General features: G+C 38.9%; 1 protein-coding gene across 1 annotated transcript in view; it reads right to left on the reverse strand.

Moving 5' to 3' along the window:
- Nucleotides 1–265: 265 nt before the first annotated feature.
- Nucleotides 266–16,460, reverse strand: part of Cse1l (chromosome segregation 1 like) — a 43,637-nt gene continuing 27,442 nt past the window's right edge. Inside the window, exons 10-25 of the mRNA XM_046433888.2 lie at nt 16,290–16,419; nt 15,106–15,171; nt 14,525–14,727; nt 13,877–13,961; nt 11,276–11,337; nt 9,417–9,553; nt 7,841–7,944; nt 6,265–6,362; nt 4,920–5,070; nt 4,584–4,792; nt 4,102–4,199; nt 3,920–4,005; nt 3,446–3,527; nt 1,933–2,079; nt 1,075–1,306; nt 266–509 (exon numbers count right to left, since the gene is read on the reverse strand). Of these exons, the coding sequence (XP_046289844.2) occupies nt 420–509; nt 1,075–1,306; nt 1,933–2,079; nt 3,446–3,527; nt 3,920–4,005; nt 4,102–4,199; nt 4,584–4,792; nt 4,920–5,070; nt 6,265–6,362; nt 7,841–7,944; nt 9,417–9,553; nt 11,276–11,337; nt 13,877–13,961; nt 14,525–14,727; nt 15,106–15,171; nt 16,290–16,419 (1,980 nt within the window). The 3' untranslated portion in view covers nt 266–419. The remainder of the gene's footprint in view (nt 510–1,074; nt 1,307–1,932; nt 2,080–3,445; nt 3,528–3,919; nt 4,006–4,101; nt 4,200–4,583; nt 4,793–4,919; nt 5,071–6,264; nt 6,363–7,840; nt 7,945–9,416; nt 9,554–11,275; nt 11,338–13,876; nt 13,962–14,524; nt 14,728–15,105; nt 15,172–16,289; nt 16,420–16,460) is intronic.

Raw genomic sequence — 16,460 nt, forward strand, 5'->3', positions numbered from 1 at the left:
TTTCCAATAAAAGCTTAAAGAAAAACAGACAAAAAATTACAAAGGGTGAGAGAAACACGAATGGCAACAGCTTCAAAATAAAGGATTTAGTAACAGAAGAAGCCTCCACAGGTGGTGTCTGCAAAAACTTAAAATTATCCAACTCATGCAGACGTTCAAATCAATGTCAGACGCTGAACTATTAATACTTATCCCTTGAAGCTGAAAACTAGAAAAGCCACCCACTTATATTTAGGATCACACAAACCACCTAATTTGCTCAAGGTTCAGCTTAAAGCAACATTTAATATCCTTTACAAGATGGAATCTATGACACATTCAAAAGGAAAACTTGCATTTTTGTTTAAATGCAACCGTGCTCAGAAGTCTGTGATTTCCTAAGAAACCGTGCTGGGTTTAGCCAGTTAGGAAAACGCAGCTCACATCAGTGTCACACTGGCTGCCTGGAGGTAGCCTTGGAGGTACTGGAGCGCTTCCGCATTGAGGCTGGTGCTCACCATGGATGGAACCTGCAAGAGAGGGAAACCACATGCTGGAAAAGTCCTTATTGGTTCATGAGGCACAATGAAGTACTCAGGGTGAAATGACATGATGTCTAATACTTGCTCTAAAATTCTCTACAAAGAAAAAAAAAAAAATGAGAGGAGAAGGCCAAGTCCTGGTGACCATCACAGCCGAGTCTGTGACAGGTTATTGAGCTGTTTCTGTGTCTGAAGACCTCCCTAACAAAACAAAATCAGGTCACACATAGTACAGCTACACAGCTGCATGAGATTTACACCACGATCCACCATTTAATGTAAAAATACAAGTGCCAGGATTATTTTATACTGAGAAACACATTTCCATTCAAGGATTTTTCTCCTTTTATTTTCACTCCTAAAACCTTCATTTAGAATATACTTGCTGTATATAATACGGAAAAAGGACTCATCATTTAAATTAAAAAATATACTTCAGATCTAAACTCGGTGGGCTGCAGTATGATCACCTGCCCAGTGGAAACACACACCCAACCACTCTACTATCCTCTCGCTTCCACCAGCCAAAGCTCTGTGACACAGAGACACCTACCCTTCCCGGACAGGCGGTAGACAGCTTGTGAAGTGACTGTGCCAGGTGAATTTTGGGGTTGTTCACCATCTGACCTACAGGGTCATGCTCTTTTTTCCCAGCAAATGCCAACTGTGAGAAGGCAGTCTGGTAACCTGGGGTGTCTTCGATGTCAATGAAATGCTCCTCATCTGGAATGGTGTCATCCTCGGGTAACTCAAAAAGGCCAATCAGAGACTGTAATAAAGGAGTCCTAGTGTGGAAGAAAACGAGACAAAAGCTCGAGAAAACACTTCAAAGACTTAAAAGCAACAACTCCTCCAAGAAATAAAACTAGACTCCCCAGTCTGAGGAGCAGGAAGGGAATTTTGGAAGTAAGATGGCCACAGTGCTAACTCCTATCCAGAAACCTTCAACTCCTTTGGCAAGAGCACCTCAATTTATTTTTAAGAAACAATTCAATGTTAAACCAAACCAAGGAGCTTGAATGAATGATAGGAGGTTAGTTAGAAAAGCGAGCACTCAGCTGCCAGATCACTCTGGGGAAGAGCTGCCTGCGTAGATCCAAAAGGAAGAAGCAGAGGTGAGAGGTCAAGAAGAGGAAAGCCACCGAGACACCTGTGCTGACAGGCAGGCGCCTCTCCTGCCCCCAAAGTTCCTATTTCTAAATTCAAAAGCCGGCTTGGCGGGGCTTTCTTGGTTAAGGCTGTCACAAAACAGTCTTGGAAATCATCTAGAACAGCCCTTGAAGAAGGCCCGTGAACCACCACCATAAAACATAATAACCATAAAACAGGACCCTTCTAGGCTCAGAGGGATGCACAACCCATGGCTTAGACCTGACAGTACCAGGGGAGAAGCTCGGCATGGAGCACTTACCACAGCTTGGTATATTCGGTATCCATCATTGGGGGACATTCTGTTAGTAATTTGGTTATGCCAACAGCACAGATCTTTTTCTCTACATTTCCAGATACTTTCTGAATTTCAGGAATTATGATTTTTTCCAAAACCATTCCAAACATTCTGTTAACCAATAGCAAAATAAACACTCAATGTTAATAATATTACCACTATAAATAGGGTTGAATATTTTTATTTGTACTCAGTGACTCTTTATGAAGTGAGTAAACTGCTAAATAAAAAGACTCCTACTATTGGTTAGCTGAACTAAAAACCTCCCTATCAACCTCTACCCTATGGTCAACTGCCACCATCTTTTGTGAATAAACCTCACCCACATGATTATGAAGGAGAAGCTTTGCAGCTTTGTTTGGTTCTGGTCTTTTATGCTTTTAAACTACAGCATCAGAGCCTGGCACAGTGGTGCAAGCCTACAATCCCAGTGGCTTGGGCGGCTGAGGCAGGAGGTTCAGGAGGTTCACAAGTTCAAAGCCAGCCTCAGCAACGTAGCAAGATATCAAATTAAAAAAAAAAAAAAAGAAGAAGAAGGAAAAAAAGGGGGGGTGGGGTGGGGAGGTGGTTCAGTGGTCAAGTGCCTTGGGTTCAATGCCTGGTACCAAAAACAAACACCCACCCAATCAGTCAAGCACAGTGACGCCTGGAATCCCAGTGACTCTGGAGGCTAAGGTAGGAAGACGGCAAGTTCAAGGCCTGCCCAGGCAAGTCAGCTGTGTCTCAAAATAAAGAATTATAAGAGCTGGGGATACCTGGTTTTAAAACATTTCTGGATCATAAACTTCACAAATTTGTTTGCTTATATAACTTTAAGTGTCCATGTTAATGACTTTTTTTTTTTTTTTAAAGAGAATTTTTTAATATTTATTTTTTAGTTTTCAGCGGACACAACATCTTTGTTTGTATGTGGTGCTGAGGATCGAACCCGGGCCGCACGCATGCCAGGCGAGCGCATTACCGCTTGAGCCACATCCCCAGCCCCATTATTTTTTAAAAAATGATTTGGCCAATCATTATATATTATTGAAAAGACACTGGAAGTAATTGTTTTCAACAATTCTAAATGATGCAAAATCTTTCACACTTATGCTTTAATAAATTCTATGAGGGGCTGGGGCTCAGCGGTACACCATTAGCCTAGCCCATGAGAGGCCCTGGGTTCAATCCTCAGCACCACATATAAATAAATAAAATTAAGGTATTGTGTCCAACTACAACTAAAAAAATAAGATAAAGATAACAGTACTTTGTGTTATCTGACATAGCAGAGAGAATGCCAGAGGTTAGGGAACTTTTTGAGAATTAGGAAAATGATCACAGGGTTCTTTCTTTACAATTCCACACCTAAGAATATTTTAGAAACAACAAAGATACTAACTACCCCCCAAACCAAGAACCGTGAAATCACCCCTTAAATAGATACTGGTCAAACCATACTCTTTTAAAAACAAAATTTAATAAAAACCCAACTTACTTTGGTTGTATACCATCAAATATTTCTTGTAATGCTAGCGCCCCATATTTTATGCAATACAAATTAATAAAAACTAAGAAACCTGTTAAGAGAAAATGCAGAATGTCAGGAGAAGGACTCACCACCCATGCAAAATCATTAAACCAGCAACTACCCTTGGCATTGCATTTATCTTCTGAGGCAATTTAACCTAGAGATTTCTGTCTTTATGTTATAAACCTTTATGTGCAATCTCTGATTTGTATTTCTTTACACTATTTCTACTGGAAAAGGGTTTTAATACCTAAACTTAATATAAAGCAAACTATGGAGCATAATAACCCGTTTGAAACTACAGTTAGCAAAACACATTTTCAAGGTATTTTCTATGCAAAGTTTACAAAGGATAAAAAGTACATTATCTAATCACAAAGTTTAAGGGTTTTAGGCTAATTTCCATCTGCTGCTGTAAATCACCCAAAATAATTTACTTACTCTTGATAAACTTTGTTGTTTTGGAATTCTGAAGTCTTTGGAACAGTAGAAGGAAAATTTGTTTCCAGTACTGGTCAACGGATTCACTAAAGAATTGAATAAACAACAATGAAAATCCAGCATTTTTCTGAGCACCTAACAAAAACCTGATTAAATGCACAAGGTCATGTAGTCATACTCACGGAGGCATGTGTTCTATTATACTATTTAGAAGATAGAAACCTTGGTGGTCATTTGCTTTTGATGCAATCAACTTCTGGAAGACACCCAGTAACCCGGGCTACAACAGATCAAATGATAAACAATTTAAGAGGTAAAGATTAATTATTCCCAAACAGGCGATACATACTTTGAAAAGGGTTCACGCTGAATATTCTACTTTTCCTTTTCTCTTTAGTTCTTACTTCTGAAGGGTAGGGGGGAAATCCCACTGTAAAAAGCCCCTAAGTTAAGTTCTTGAAATTAACCTTTCTGCGTTTTTTCTCCCGCCATGAATACACGTAAGTAATAACTCAAGGATTAAACCATACATTAACATTTCCTACTTATTACTTTTCATTTTATAACATTTAATTATTTTAAACAAAGAAAAACTAAAATCCTACCATTCCTAGTTTCTTCAAGCTACCTTAGAAAATTGGAATTCTAAACACGCCCCACTCACAATCCTGTCAGCTGCGGCGCTGGCTATGGTGTTGGAGCCACGCTCTAGGAACGCCTGGAGCAGCCGCACCAGGGCAGGGATGTTCCCTGTTCTTTCCCAAAGCACTGGCTGTAGTAGGTGAGGAAATAAGGCCATGTAGGAAGACGGGATGTCATTTTTGTGCGTTTCCAGAAGCAAAGACATCACTTGAAAGACGTACGGAATAAACTCTGTCAAACAAAGTAGAAGCAGCCATTGGCCCCAGAGGCAGTGGCTCCAGGGCGCAGGCGCACCTCGCAGAGCCGCAAAGTGCCACCATCTGGCTTCCGCCCATCACCAAAAACGCAGGTTCCCTACCTTGTACATCATTTTGTAAAATTTCGGTAAACACCAGAAATAAAGCCTCCTCAAAGTTCACCACTGCAGCAGGGTTGGCTTTGCAGGTTATCCTTATGGCCAAGCAGATGGCCTCGAACATGTAGTGATTGAAGTGAGGCTTGCTCGGGTTCTGAAATCAGAAAAACCCAAGAGAATCCCCCAAACCTAATTATTCCTCTCATAATCCAAGTGACTATAATAAATATCATTAAACATAAAACACACCTAACCTTTCTAAAACATATCTTAAAAAATGAGTATTAAGGGAAAAAAATCCACTAAATTAATACTTATTTGTTTGGATTACTTTCTTTCTTCCTGTTAGCACCGGGGATGGAAGCCAGGACCTCAAGCATGTTAGACAAACATGCTCCCACTAAGCTACACCCCAGCCCTGTCTGGATTTTTTTTTTAATGGTCAAAAGTCCACCGTAAGAGAAGTGATTACAGAAGCCTCAGTCCCTACCTTGGAGACATGTCTTACGCCTGTGTGCTCTTGGAGACAGTGGTGCATGCGGGACCTGAGCAGAGCCGGGACACCAAATCCTGCTCCGCACGGATCTTACAACCAGTGGGTCTCATGCCGTGTCACAGAGGGATGACCCTCCACACCCAACAGTTTTCAGTTTTCTTTTTAAGCAAGGAAATTATTTTCCTCCAATGAAAATTCACCTTGCAAGGAACGCATACCAAGCACATTAAGCCAAACGACGAGAGTGTACTCGGGCAGCGACAGGGAATCTATTCTCTTCTCCCTCCATCCCCAAGTAGATTCTTTACCTAAAACTCAGTTGAAAAATAACTACTCGTTTCTCAAGTCCCTCTCACACTTCATTCGAATTTATCTTGTCATAGCGTAGCTAGAAATTAGCATCTGTAAAAATCGTCCACCTCAAAATTATTTTTTATTTTTAAAATTTAGTATTAATATTTACACATGAATCAAAATATGTAAAATTTTGGCCAAAAGAGTAAACTTCATTTTGGGGACGTAAGAGCAAGGAACAAGAGACACAAGAACTATGGTTTGTCATTTTGTAGATAAATACTCTCTTTTATGCCCATACAAAGCTTATCTTCTCCCATCTAAATTTTAGTTCATTTGTACTTTCTTGATTTTTTACACAAAGGTGTTACAATGAGAACAAAATCTGAGTCTATACTTAAAAGAGGACCTGTTCTATCCTCGGCTTTCAGAAAAGCACATCAGCTGCTGGTCAGTAGAAGGCACAGACCTTCCCCGACACTTCACCTAGGCCTGAGTTCAAGGGCCAACAGTTTGGAGCAAGGGAAAAACCACCTCACTTTCAAAATCAGCCGTTACCTTACTAACAGCTAACAGCTTCTGGGTAAGCTGAGTGATGAGAGTAGGCATATAGGGGATTATGGCTTCTTGCAGGAGGGAGAAACTTCTCATGATAGCTGTAAAATACAAAAAGAGCAAAACAAAGAGTCTAGTTAAACCTTAGGGTAAAACAGTGACTGGAGGGGGAAAGCCCACTAACTCCTCAAATACCCCCCAAAACAGCTCTCTGCATTTAAAAGTAATTTTCCCCTCCTGTTCTTAGGACAGGGGTTGACAACAAAATTTAGCTGGGGAATACTGAGTACTTCCAGAAGGCCCAAAACGTAAAGATTTTTAAAAGTGACAATAAAAAATAACTAGATGACTCAAGAGGCGGACAAAGAGAGGGAAGGAGCAGCCGCCAGGTGTGGGCAGGAACTGCCTCAGGCTTCTCATTTTGCACCACTGGCAGAAATGGCTAGCCCTAGCTTGAAGGACCTTGGCCCGGAGCAGACGGAGAGCAAAAGCGCCTGTTTCCCTCAAAAAGAGATTAGGAATCCAAGAAAAAAAATCTGAAAATACATATAAAACCAGAGTCCATACTACAAAAATGCTGCTCATTAACAGATGCCTAAAACAATTTGGCATGGGAGAGAAGTGTATCTGCAAGCTAACTGTGTGTGACAGTTCTCTTTCCACAAACGTCACTTCCAGAATAAATGTTGATGGCCAGGCACCTAGCATGTGCCAGGTTAAGGGGCAGAGAGTGATCTCTCGCCTCTAAATGCACACAGGCTTGATTCCTCAGGCTGAGCTGAAGACGCACACCTCTGCCTCCCCCCCAAACCTCAGCTTAGACAGCACTTCCCGGAGAAATGAGCTACTGTGTAGCCACCAACTCAGGCAGGATTATAAATAATCTCATCTTCCCACTGCTTGTATGCTTCCCTAACGGGTTAGAGGGGTGCAGGACGGGTGAGCCTGCCTGCCCTGGGCTGGCAGAATCCTGCTTCACCCACACAGCTGTGCGGTAGAGCAGGCGTCACACTGCACATTCCCAGGTCCCCCAGGAACACAGCGACAAAGACCATAGACACTCAAGGTGCTGGAAACCCACAAACACCCCGAGATGCACAAATAGACTCCCCAGGAGTCGTGACCCAAGCAGGAAGGATCAGGGCCAGTTTGTTTGGAAAGCATTTCCTGTGACCCACACACTCTGTTTTTGGGATGCAACAGTGAAGAGAGCGAAGCTTATCCCTGAGCTAGAGCTGGCACCAGGGCGCCCTCCTCAGGGACCCCTGGGAGCCTGTCATGCACACCCGTGCTTCACGGAGCCCTAGCGCAGCATACAGGCAGAGTTGCCACATGATCTGATATTTGCCCTCAGAAACTCAACATAGGAAAGAAAAAACAGTTTGCTATGTTTTCTGTAAGGGATTCAATATTAAGCGTAGGCAAAATGGTTCTGAGAACAGTTATTAATAAAGAAGCCATTATTTTTACTTTAAAGTATTTAAACCTACCTATACCTAGGTAAACAATATTGAGGGTTTGCCCTTGTGCTCTGAGGTCAGACACTTAGTCACATCTGTACACCAGGGAGAAGGCCTACCTTTCATAATATATTCATTTTCTGAAGAGCCAGGAAGTGTGAGAGCTTTGAAAAGGTTTGTTAGCAGAATCTCAACAAACGGTGCGATTTCTGCAGCTGTAAAACTATAGATGAAAAAACAGCTTTCAGTCACTACAAACTCTTGAGCTCATCACAGGAATACCCCTGGCAACTACTAAATCATACTTCTTGGCATAAAACTGAGCCATCTCCCACCACCGACAGTTGGTAGACAGCTTTGGAAGAATTTTTTACACATACTTATGTTAAGCTCCAAATTAGGCACATGTGGGATGAAACACAATTGATCAAACCAAGAAACCAGGTGAACCCAAAACCATCTAAAACTGCAAAGGGCATCGTTGGTTCATTGTTCAATGAACACGAACAGCACTCAAATTTCAGGGATCTGTGTCTGTTTTTCCCTGGGGTGGAGCAGATATTTTTTGCATCAGTTCTGGGCCAGAAGACAGGTGAATGGCTTGACTCTCCCGAAAGGATGTCCTTTCAACCCTTCAAGTGACCAAAGAGCATCTACACCAAGTTCTTGGTGGAACTACAACTGTCTTCCGTCTCCTGCCCAGAGCTCAATCTCAATGAACACACTGTGCAGAATGGCCACAACATGAGCAGCCCACCATTCTTCAGCCTTTTTGGGGGGACTAGGTGGGAAGTACAGGGGGACTGAACCTGGGGCTTTCCACCAATGATATACACCCCCAGGGGCGCCCCCCACCCTTTTTCTTTTGTCGTCGTTATTTTTTTTTTTTTTTAAATCTTTTTAAGATAGCATCTTGCTTCATTACCCAGGCAGGCCTGGAGCTTGTGATCCTCCCGTCTGGGCTCGGTGTGTCGCTGGGATCACAGGCGCTCGTCCACATCCCATCCTTGGATCAGGCCAGAAGAGCGCCTTTCTTGGTCTCCAGACAATCACTTTGACTCAACCGTTTGAGTTTTCAGAACTGAGAGTACCACTACCTCACAGCACTCTTAACTGAAGACCTCCTATTGAAAGGCCTTCTGAGGAATTGTTTTCATCTGAATCGCATAGACACTGAGTATTTTAGGTCCCTGTCTCCCTCTTTCCCTTGGCTGCTAGAAGACTCCAGGTAAAATTGAGAATTTCTTTTACTATATAGGATCTTCAGATACACAGTTCTATTTATTAATCTTACCACCATTATTTTTCTTTATTCTACTTTATTTAACTTTATTGTCAGAATGCATCTATTTTACGCCTATGTTCCTAGAGACTTGGGAGGCTAAGATAGGAGGATCACAAAATTCAAAGGCCAGCCTTAGCAACTAAGTGAAACCCTGTCTCGAAATAAATAAAAAGTTCTAGGAATGTAGCTCAGTGGAAAAGCATTTCCGGTTCCAACCCCCAGCACTTAAATAAACAATAAATAAAGCAAGCAGGTATCTATTTGGTAAGCTGCTTCAAATCCTTTTGGAATAAGACAAAGTACACATTTATTTGTCTAACTACTAATGAAATTTTCACAGCTATCTTCGACCATTACACACCCCTGCCCCAAGCTAAAAATATCTAACCCGCTTGGAATCCAGAACTCACAGAGTGGCGTTGTTAGGTCCACGCATAGTGAACAGCCTTTCGAGGGCATGGGCTGCGTAGGTGTGTACGACAATGCTCTCAGCTTGAAGATGATTGATTAAGAGAGGAACAGAGACTAATAGATGCTCTTTTGGTACCTAAAAAATATCCAAGAGTGCTATCTTTGAGTAAAAGATCATCTGAAGACAAGGATTTACTGATGTTAGAAACAAGTCTTTTCTTCTCCTCTTCTTCTAGCTCTGTTATAATGGGAGGTGACAATTTAGAGAAGTCAGAATTTCTACCTCCACATCAGGACTCCATTGGCCTTCTCACTCTATCTTCCAATTCTTTCTCTGAGCACAAAAGTGTCATCAGAGCAAAATCTTATAGAGAAGTGAACATGCCATAGAAGGGCAAGATCATGGAGAAGCAGACTAAGAGTTCACTAATATTAAGAGTCATATTTATGAATAATTTCAAGATAATTTAATCCTTTTTATTTTGGGGGGGGACTATATATATATTGGCTAATATCCCAAGGATATAAAGGACCACAAAAAAATCAAATTGCATTCAATAGTCTTACTATAGTGAAAATATTGGTAATTATTTTGAAACTACTTACGCATTTTAGGATAAGGCAAATAAGTAATTTAGACATAAATGTAACATTTTTAAAAGTTTTAAAATACCTTACATAATCTTAAATTGAATCAGGAACAATTTTATTTCATTGTCAATGTATTTTCGGGCTCTTCCCCTATGAAAAAGCCTAGAACCAGTGGTAATTCTTTAGTAATGTGCCTAGTACTCAGACATAATGATCTCTAAATAAAACTCCCCCCTTTTAAAAAAAGACAAAATATAAATGAATTAAAAGTACACATTTATTTTTCTGACTACTAATGAAATTTTCACAGATATCTTTGACCATTACACACCCCTGCCCCAAGCTAATTTAGGTCTGGCCAGGAAATGTACAAGAGCCTGGAATATCTTGTTATATACAAAAGAATGGAGGCTACTAAAAGCTCCTGGGTTGAGGACAAGTCACAGAAACCTATGTGAAGAGGCCCAAAGATGGACAACTGCAATACCCTTAAAACCATCACCTGTCATCTTTTGGGGTTGCTAAGGCACCAGCTCATTACTACGAAAACTAATGGGGGAGGGAGGAGGCAGGTAAAAATTTATCCTGTGTTTCCTGTTCGAACTGGTAATTAACATCCACTACAACATAGAGGTGGTGGTTGTACAACATAATGAATATACCACTGAAGTACATAAATGTTAAGATAGTGAATTTCATATTATACAAAGTATACCTTGATTTTTAAAATGAAATTAAAAACTGGTAATGGAAAGTTCTTCACCTGAATCCACCAATCACTCTAAAAGTAAATATAAGTCACTGTATATGTCCTCATGAAATCAAAGGGTACTTACAATACATTCATATTCCTCCCAATTCAAATCTCCAACTCTACCAATACATAAGCATGCAGGGAAACAGAGGAACAAGCTAGAGTACCACTGGGGTGCAATCAGTCATCAGCAGAGTGCAGGAGACTTTCCAGATGAATGACTGACAAGTAACAGGCATACAAGGGGGAGGGGAAAGGATCTCTTTTAAATTAAGAGATTTGAGACATAATCATAAGTAAAGTGGGAACACTGTTTGTATTCCAATTTTTAACGAAGCCATTATAAAAAGGCAAGATGCCAAAGGAAAATTAAGCATCATCTGAAATCCTAAGTTATTAAAGAGTTAAGGTTGGATTGGTTAGGTGTAGATATCAAATATGATGGCACAGATTAGAGAAGCTGGTATTTGTGATAAAACTCCTAAGTGGCGTAACAAATAAAAAGGCACTTACTTGATTCCTAAAAATCATAATGTATTTGATACCATCAGCTTTAAGAACAGGAAATTCATTCACTATTAAAAAAAAATAAGTTAAAGTTACGTAAGTGATAAGGATAGTTACTCTCCAAATGAGTTACAACAATGAGTTTTAAAAAATAACTAAAATGTCAAGTAATTAAAGTATACTTAATTATATCATGACCTACTATGTAGCCACTAATTCAGGCAGGATTATAAAGAATTTTATCTTCCCCTTGCCTTTAAGCTTCTAAACAGATGAACACATATTACTTGTACAATCATTAAAATGAATGGTGGTATAGCTCAGTGGTAGAGTGCTTGTCTAGCACAACTGAGGCACTGAGATCAATTCTCAGCACTGCATATAAATAAATTTTTTTAAAAAAATAAAGGTCCATCAACAACTTAAAAAAAAAAAAAAGTGATTTGGGCCATGTGCAAATACATTCCCAGAATACCAGCTATACTGAATCAAGATCATTCTTTGAGATTTGCTTTAAATTACTCTAGTGGTGGGAAAATAAATCAATGAAAGGGATAAAACACTTCCCAGTTATTAAAGAGGGATGATGATCACACAGAAGCTCATTATAATACCCTGTCTACATCTAGGTAAATGTAAATTTTCCAAAAATTTTTTTTTGAAAAAGGAATTATTTTGCCAGGCACAGTGGTGCATGCCTATAATCCCCTGGGGACGCAGGAGGCTGAATGAAGCAAGAGGATAATAAGTTCGAGACCAGCCCGACAACTTAGTGAGACCCTGTTTCAAAATAAAAAAATAAAAAGGGCTGGAAATATATCTCAGTGTAAATCTCCAGTATTAGGGGAATAAAAAGGAGTGTGGTGCTGGGGTTGTGGCTCAGTGGTAGAGTACTTGCCTAGCTCATGTGAGGCTCTGGGCTTGATCCTCAGAATCACATAAAAATAAATTAATGAAATAAAGGTATTGTGTCCAACTACAACTAAAAAAGTATTTTAAAAGGGGGGATTATCTTAATCTAGAATAATACACACTCATAAAAATAGGAAAACTGTTGTTAATTTATCTGTTTTGGGCCGGGGTTGTGGCTCAATGGTAGAGCGCTTGCCCAGCATGCGTGAGGCACTGGGTCAATCCTGGGAACCACATAAAAACAAACAAATAAAATAAAGGTATTAATAATAATAATATATATTATATAATATATATATATGTTTTTATTTATCAGTTACAAGCACTTTGAAATTGTACTTCAAGTTTTAAGAATTTTTTTTTCTTTTTTTGGTACCAGGGATTGAACTTGGGGGCACTCGATCACTGAGCCACATCCCCAGTCCTATTTTGTATTTTATTTAGAGACAGGGTCTTACGGAGTTGCTTAGAGCCTCGCCGTTGCAGAGACGGGCTTTGAACTCAGGATTCTCCTGCCTCAGCCTCCTGAGCCACTTAGATTACATGTGTGTGCCACCGCGCCTAGAAAGAGTTCATTTTTCAAATGGTAAGGAAAAGGAAACCACAGAATAATTCCTGTTGATACATGATAACAAATTAAGATTCAGTCCACTTAGCCCTATCTTCCTTCCAAATAAACAACATACTCTCTATCAAAAGTTCATTTCAAGGGCTGGGGCTATAGCTCAGTGGTAAAGTGCTTGCCTCGAATGTGTGAGGCAGTAGATTCGATCCTGTGTGAAAAGATACTGTGTGTTCATCTACAACTCATTTAAAAAAAAAAAAAAAAGTTAATTTCAAGGGCCTGAAGTTGTAACTTAGTGGTAGAGTGCTTGCCTTGCACACGTGAGGCACTGGGTTTGATTCTCAGCACCGCATATAAATAAATGAATAAAATAAAGGTCTATCAACAACTAAAAAATAAAAAAATAAAAATAAACAAAGTTCATTTTAAGCCGGGCACATCTAAAATCCTAGCAGGTCAGGAAGCTAAGGCAGGAGGATCTTGAGTTCAAAGCCAGCCTCAGCAACTTAGCAAGGCCCCAAGCAATTCAGCAGTGAGACCCTGTTTCTCTAAAGAAAGGAGAAAAAAGAAAAAAAGGCCCAGGGACATGGCTCAGTTGTTAAGTGACTCTGGTACCAAAAAAGGGGGTGGGGAAGAGAAGAAGAAAACGTATCTGTAGTCCCACCCAAAACAAAAGATTACAAATTTAAGGTCAGCTTGGATAACTTAGAAAGAAATGTAAATTTAAATTTATTTATTTATTTTTTTTAAAAAAGGGCTGGTGATATAGCTCAGAGGTAGAGGTTTCCCTAGTAAGCACTAAGTCCTAGGTTTAATACTGAGTACTACACACATTAAAAAGTATTAAAAAGTCAATTTCAGGGCTGGGGTTGTGGCTCAGTGGTAGAGCACCTGCCTCACATATGTGAAGCCCTGGGTCTGATCTTCAGCACCACATAAAAATAAATTAATAAAGGTATCACGTCCATCTACAACAACAACAACAACAAAAAAAAATCTAAATTTTTTTTTTGAGTATCATGGTAACACAAAGAGTTCTTATTATGTCATAACCTCATAGTATACTGATAAAAATAAAAATTTCAGGTATAGTACAAGTTGTAAGAAAGAAAACATCCCACAAAACTCACCATTAGCTGATTTTAAATCAGGGAGGATATGATTCACAAAGAACTCAGTCAGGTTTACTAGTTCATTAGCTTGAGTAATTCCATGCTGAAAAGGAAATTTGTAACAGGGTAAAATAACACTAAATGCCTGCATATATAACCAAAGCAGATATTTAATCAATATTAGAAAAGCACAATAAAAACGCAGATGAACATTTCAAAATACAGTTTATATATAAAACAAGATTATCTTAACAGACAACAAAGAAACTTGTCTAAACTGAATAGCTAAGTTCAAGTTAATCATGTTTATACAGTGAGTGTCAGTGTATAAACATAATAATAACAAATGTGGCATCTGTAAAGAAACTTAAGTGCTTGGGGCTGAGGTTATGGCTCAAAGGTAGATCGCTTGCCTTGCACATGTGAGGCACTGGGTTCGATCCTCAGCACCACATAAAAATAAATAAATAGAATAAATGTTAAAAAAACAAAGAAACTTAAGTGCTTAATACATCAAGAGAAAGCTATCTTTCTCTGGTATTTTTTATCAGAACCAATAGGTTATCTTGTGAAACAAATTGTATTATGAGAGAGAGATTATTCCTTTTTAAATTCTGTGGTTACTGACCTCTGTTACAGAAAGAAAACTACACTGAAAAGATTTACCTTCTGTGTTTGGGCTTTTGATGCCAAAGATGTCACCAGGTAAATGGCAGCATCTTTGTGCTTCCAATTGACAGATGGATTTTTTGCATATTCCTGGAGCATGGAATTAACATAACCAGAGAAGATTCCTGTCACAGGTCCCTCAAAAAACTTGCATAATCCTCGCACCAGATCACATGCAGCCCTTCGTCTAGTATCAATATCTACAAAGTCAAAAGGAAATATAACAAGTGATCCAGCTTATATAAAAAAGAAATTGCCACCCAATAACTGTCAACAATGCAAATCATAAAAAGAATATTGTCTCCCTCCATAAGAAACACAAAATGAGAATAAAACCAAGGAGTTCATAGAATTATCATAAACATTACCTAGAATATAAAATAGGGCAAATGATTCAATTTGATACTTTTGGGCAGGGCATGTAAGTGCTGTTTTTTAAAGCTGTTCAAGTTAAAGGAGGAATACCGTTGTTAGTACAAATCCTTATCCTAGCTCCTACTCCTCCCCATGGAAAATAGACTTAAAAGTGGTCCTAAAAGATTTATAGTGAAAAAAAAAAAAAAAAAAAAAATACACACCAGAGCCTTCCAAATCTCTTCTTATATACTCTTCAGAATTATCTTCAAATGCTTCTTCATCAGCAGCTACCAAGAAAGTTGAAATTTACAATCATTTCCAGAAGATACAGCGAAGCATACTTTCCTATCTAATGACTTCTTCAAATACTCTTTACATCATCACCTTGAGTAGAAACCATCACAATGAAAAACTAGTATTAGGTAATCTCCACAGCTTTGAGACACTGAGTGTCCCTGGAATTGACTGTCACTAATAACTTTCAAAAGTGGGAGGCTGGGTTGTGGCTCAGTGGTACACGCTTGCCTAGCACGCGTGAGGCACTGGGTTCGATCCTCAGCACCACGTAAAAATAAAGATATTGTGCCCACCCACAACTAAAAACTAAAAAGGAGGAAAAAAAAAAAAGAACTTTCAAAAGTGGGTGTTGGAGATCAATCCAGGAATGCTGACTTTATATTGTTCCAGATAAGGACATTAAAACAAACAAACAAAAACAAAAATAACCATACTCACCATTTTTTGATAAGTCATTTAAACAAGTAGCAGAATAGCAGACAATATCAGAATAAAGATCTGTCCTTTAAATGTAGTTTTAAGAAAACACAGAAGGAAATAAAACCTCACACCTACTGTCTTTAATTTACCATTTTGTTCCAGATTGACAAGCAATCACTTACTGTAATATAAAACCTAATCCCTTCCATCTTCACTACTTTTCTTTACAACTATGAGAAGAGGCATACATACAAATAGAGGCTCTTAGAACTATTTACCTTTAAACACAAACTAAGTGGGTTTTGATCTGTATATAATTAGTTAAATCACATTTCCACTGTTTGAAAAACAGGTATTGCCTTGGTGAAGCACTAAATCAACAAAACCGAATCTTTTCCATAAATTGAGAACCTATATTTCTTCTGTGTAAGATATTCAAAGACTTAATCAATATTTTTATGAAAAAAAAAAAAAAACAAAAACAAAACAAACCTTACAGGTACAGCAAGCCCATTACAGCAAGACTTATGTCACAGATGCCCCATTTTCTGCCTTGGTTTAGAAAATAGGCAATAAATAACCTGCAAGGAGTTTTATTTGACTATATCATCTTGTAATCAATTATATTGAATGTTTCAAAAAAATGAAGCGAAGACTTTTGAAGTTTATGCTAACACACTTTAATTACCTCTAAATTCCATGTTAGGCACAATAACCTTTTCACAGATACTTGTCAGTGTGTTCTGGTCCTCAAACAGATTCTTATAATGAGGTCTTTCACAAACTGAAGCCAGAAATTGAATTGCATTACTCACCAACTGAAACAAAGCAAAAAAATAAGAATATTTTAAAAACAAAA

The sequence above is a fragment of the Marmota monax genome, unplaced genomic scaffold, assembly GCF_021218885.2.
Source record: "Marmota monax isolate L192 unplaced genomic scaffold, Marmota_monax_Labrador192_F-V1.1 WCK01_AAM20220418_F8-fsc00014, whole genome shotgun sequence".
NCBI classification, from domain to species: domain Eukaryota; kingdom Metazoa; phylum Chordata; class Mammalia; order Rodentia; family Sciuridae; genus Marmota; species Marmota monax.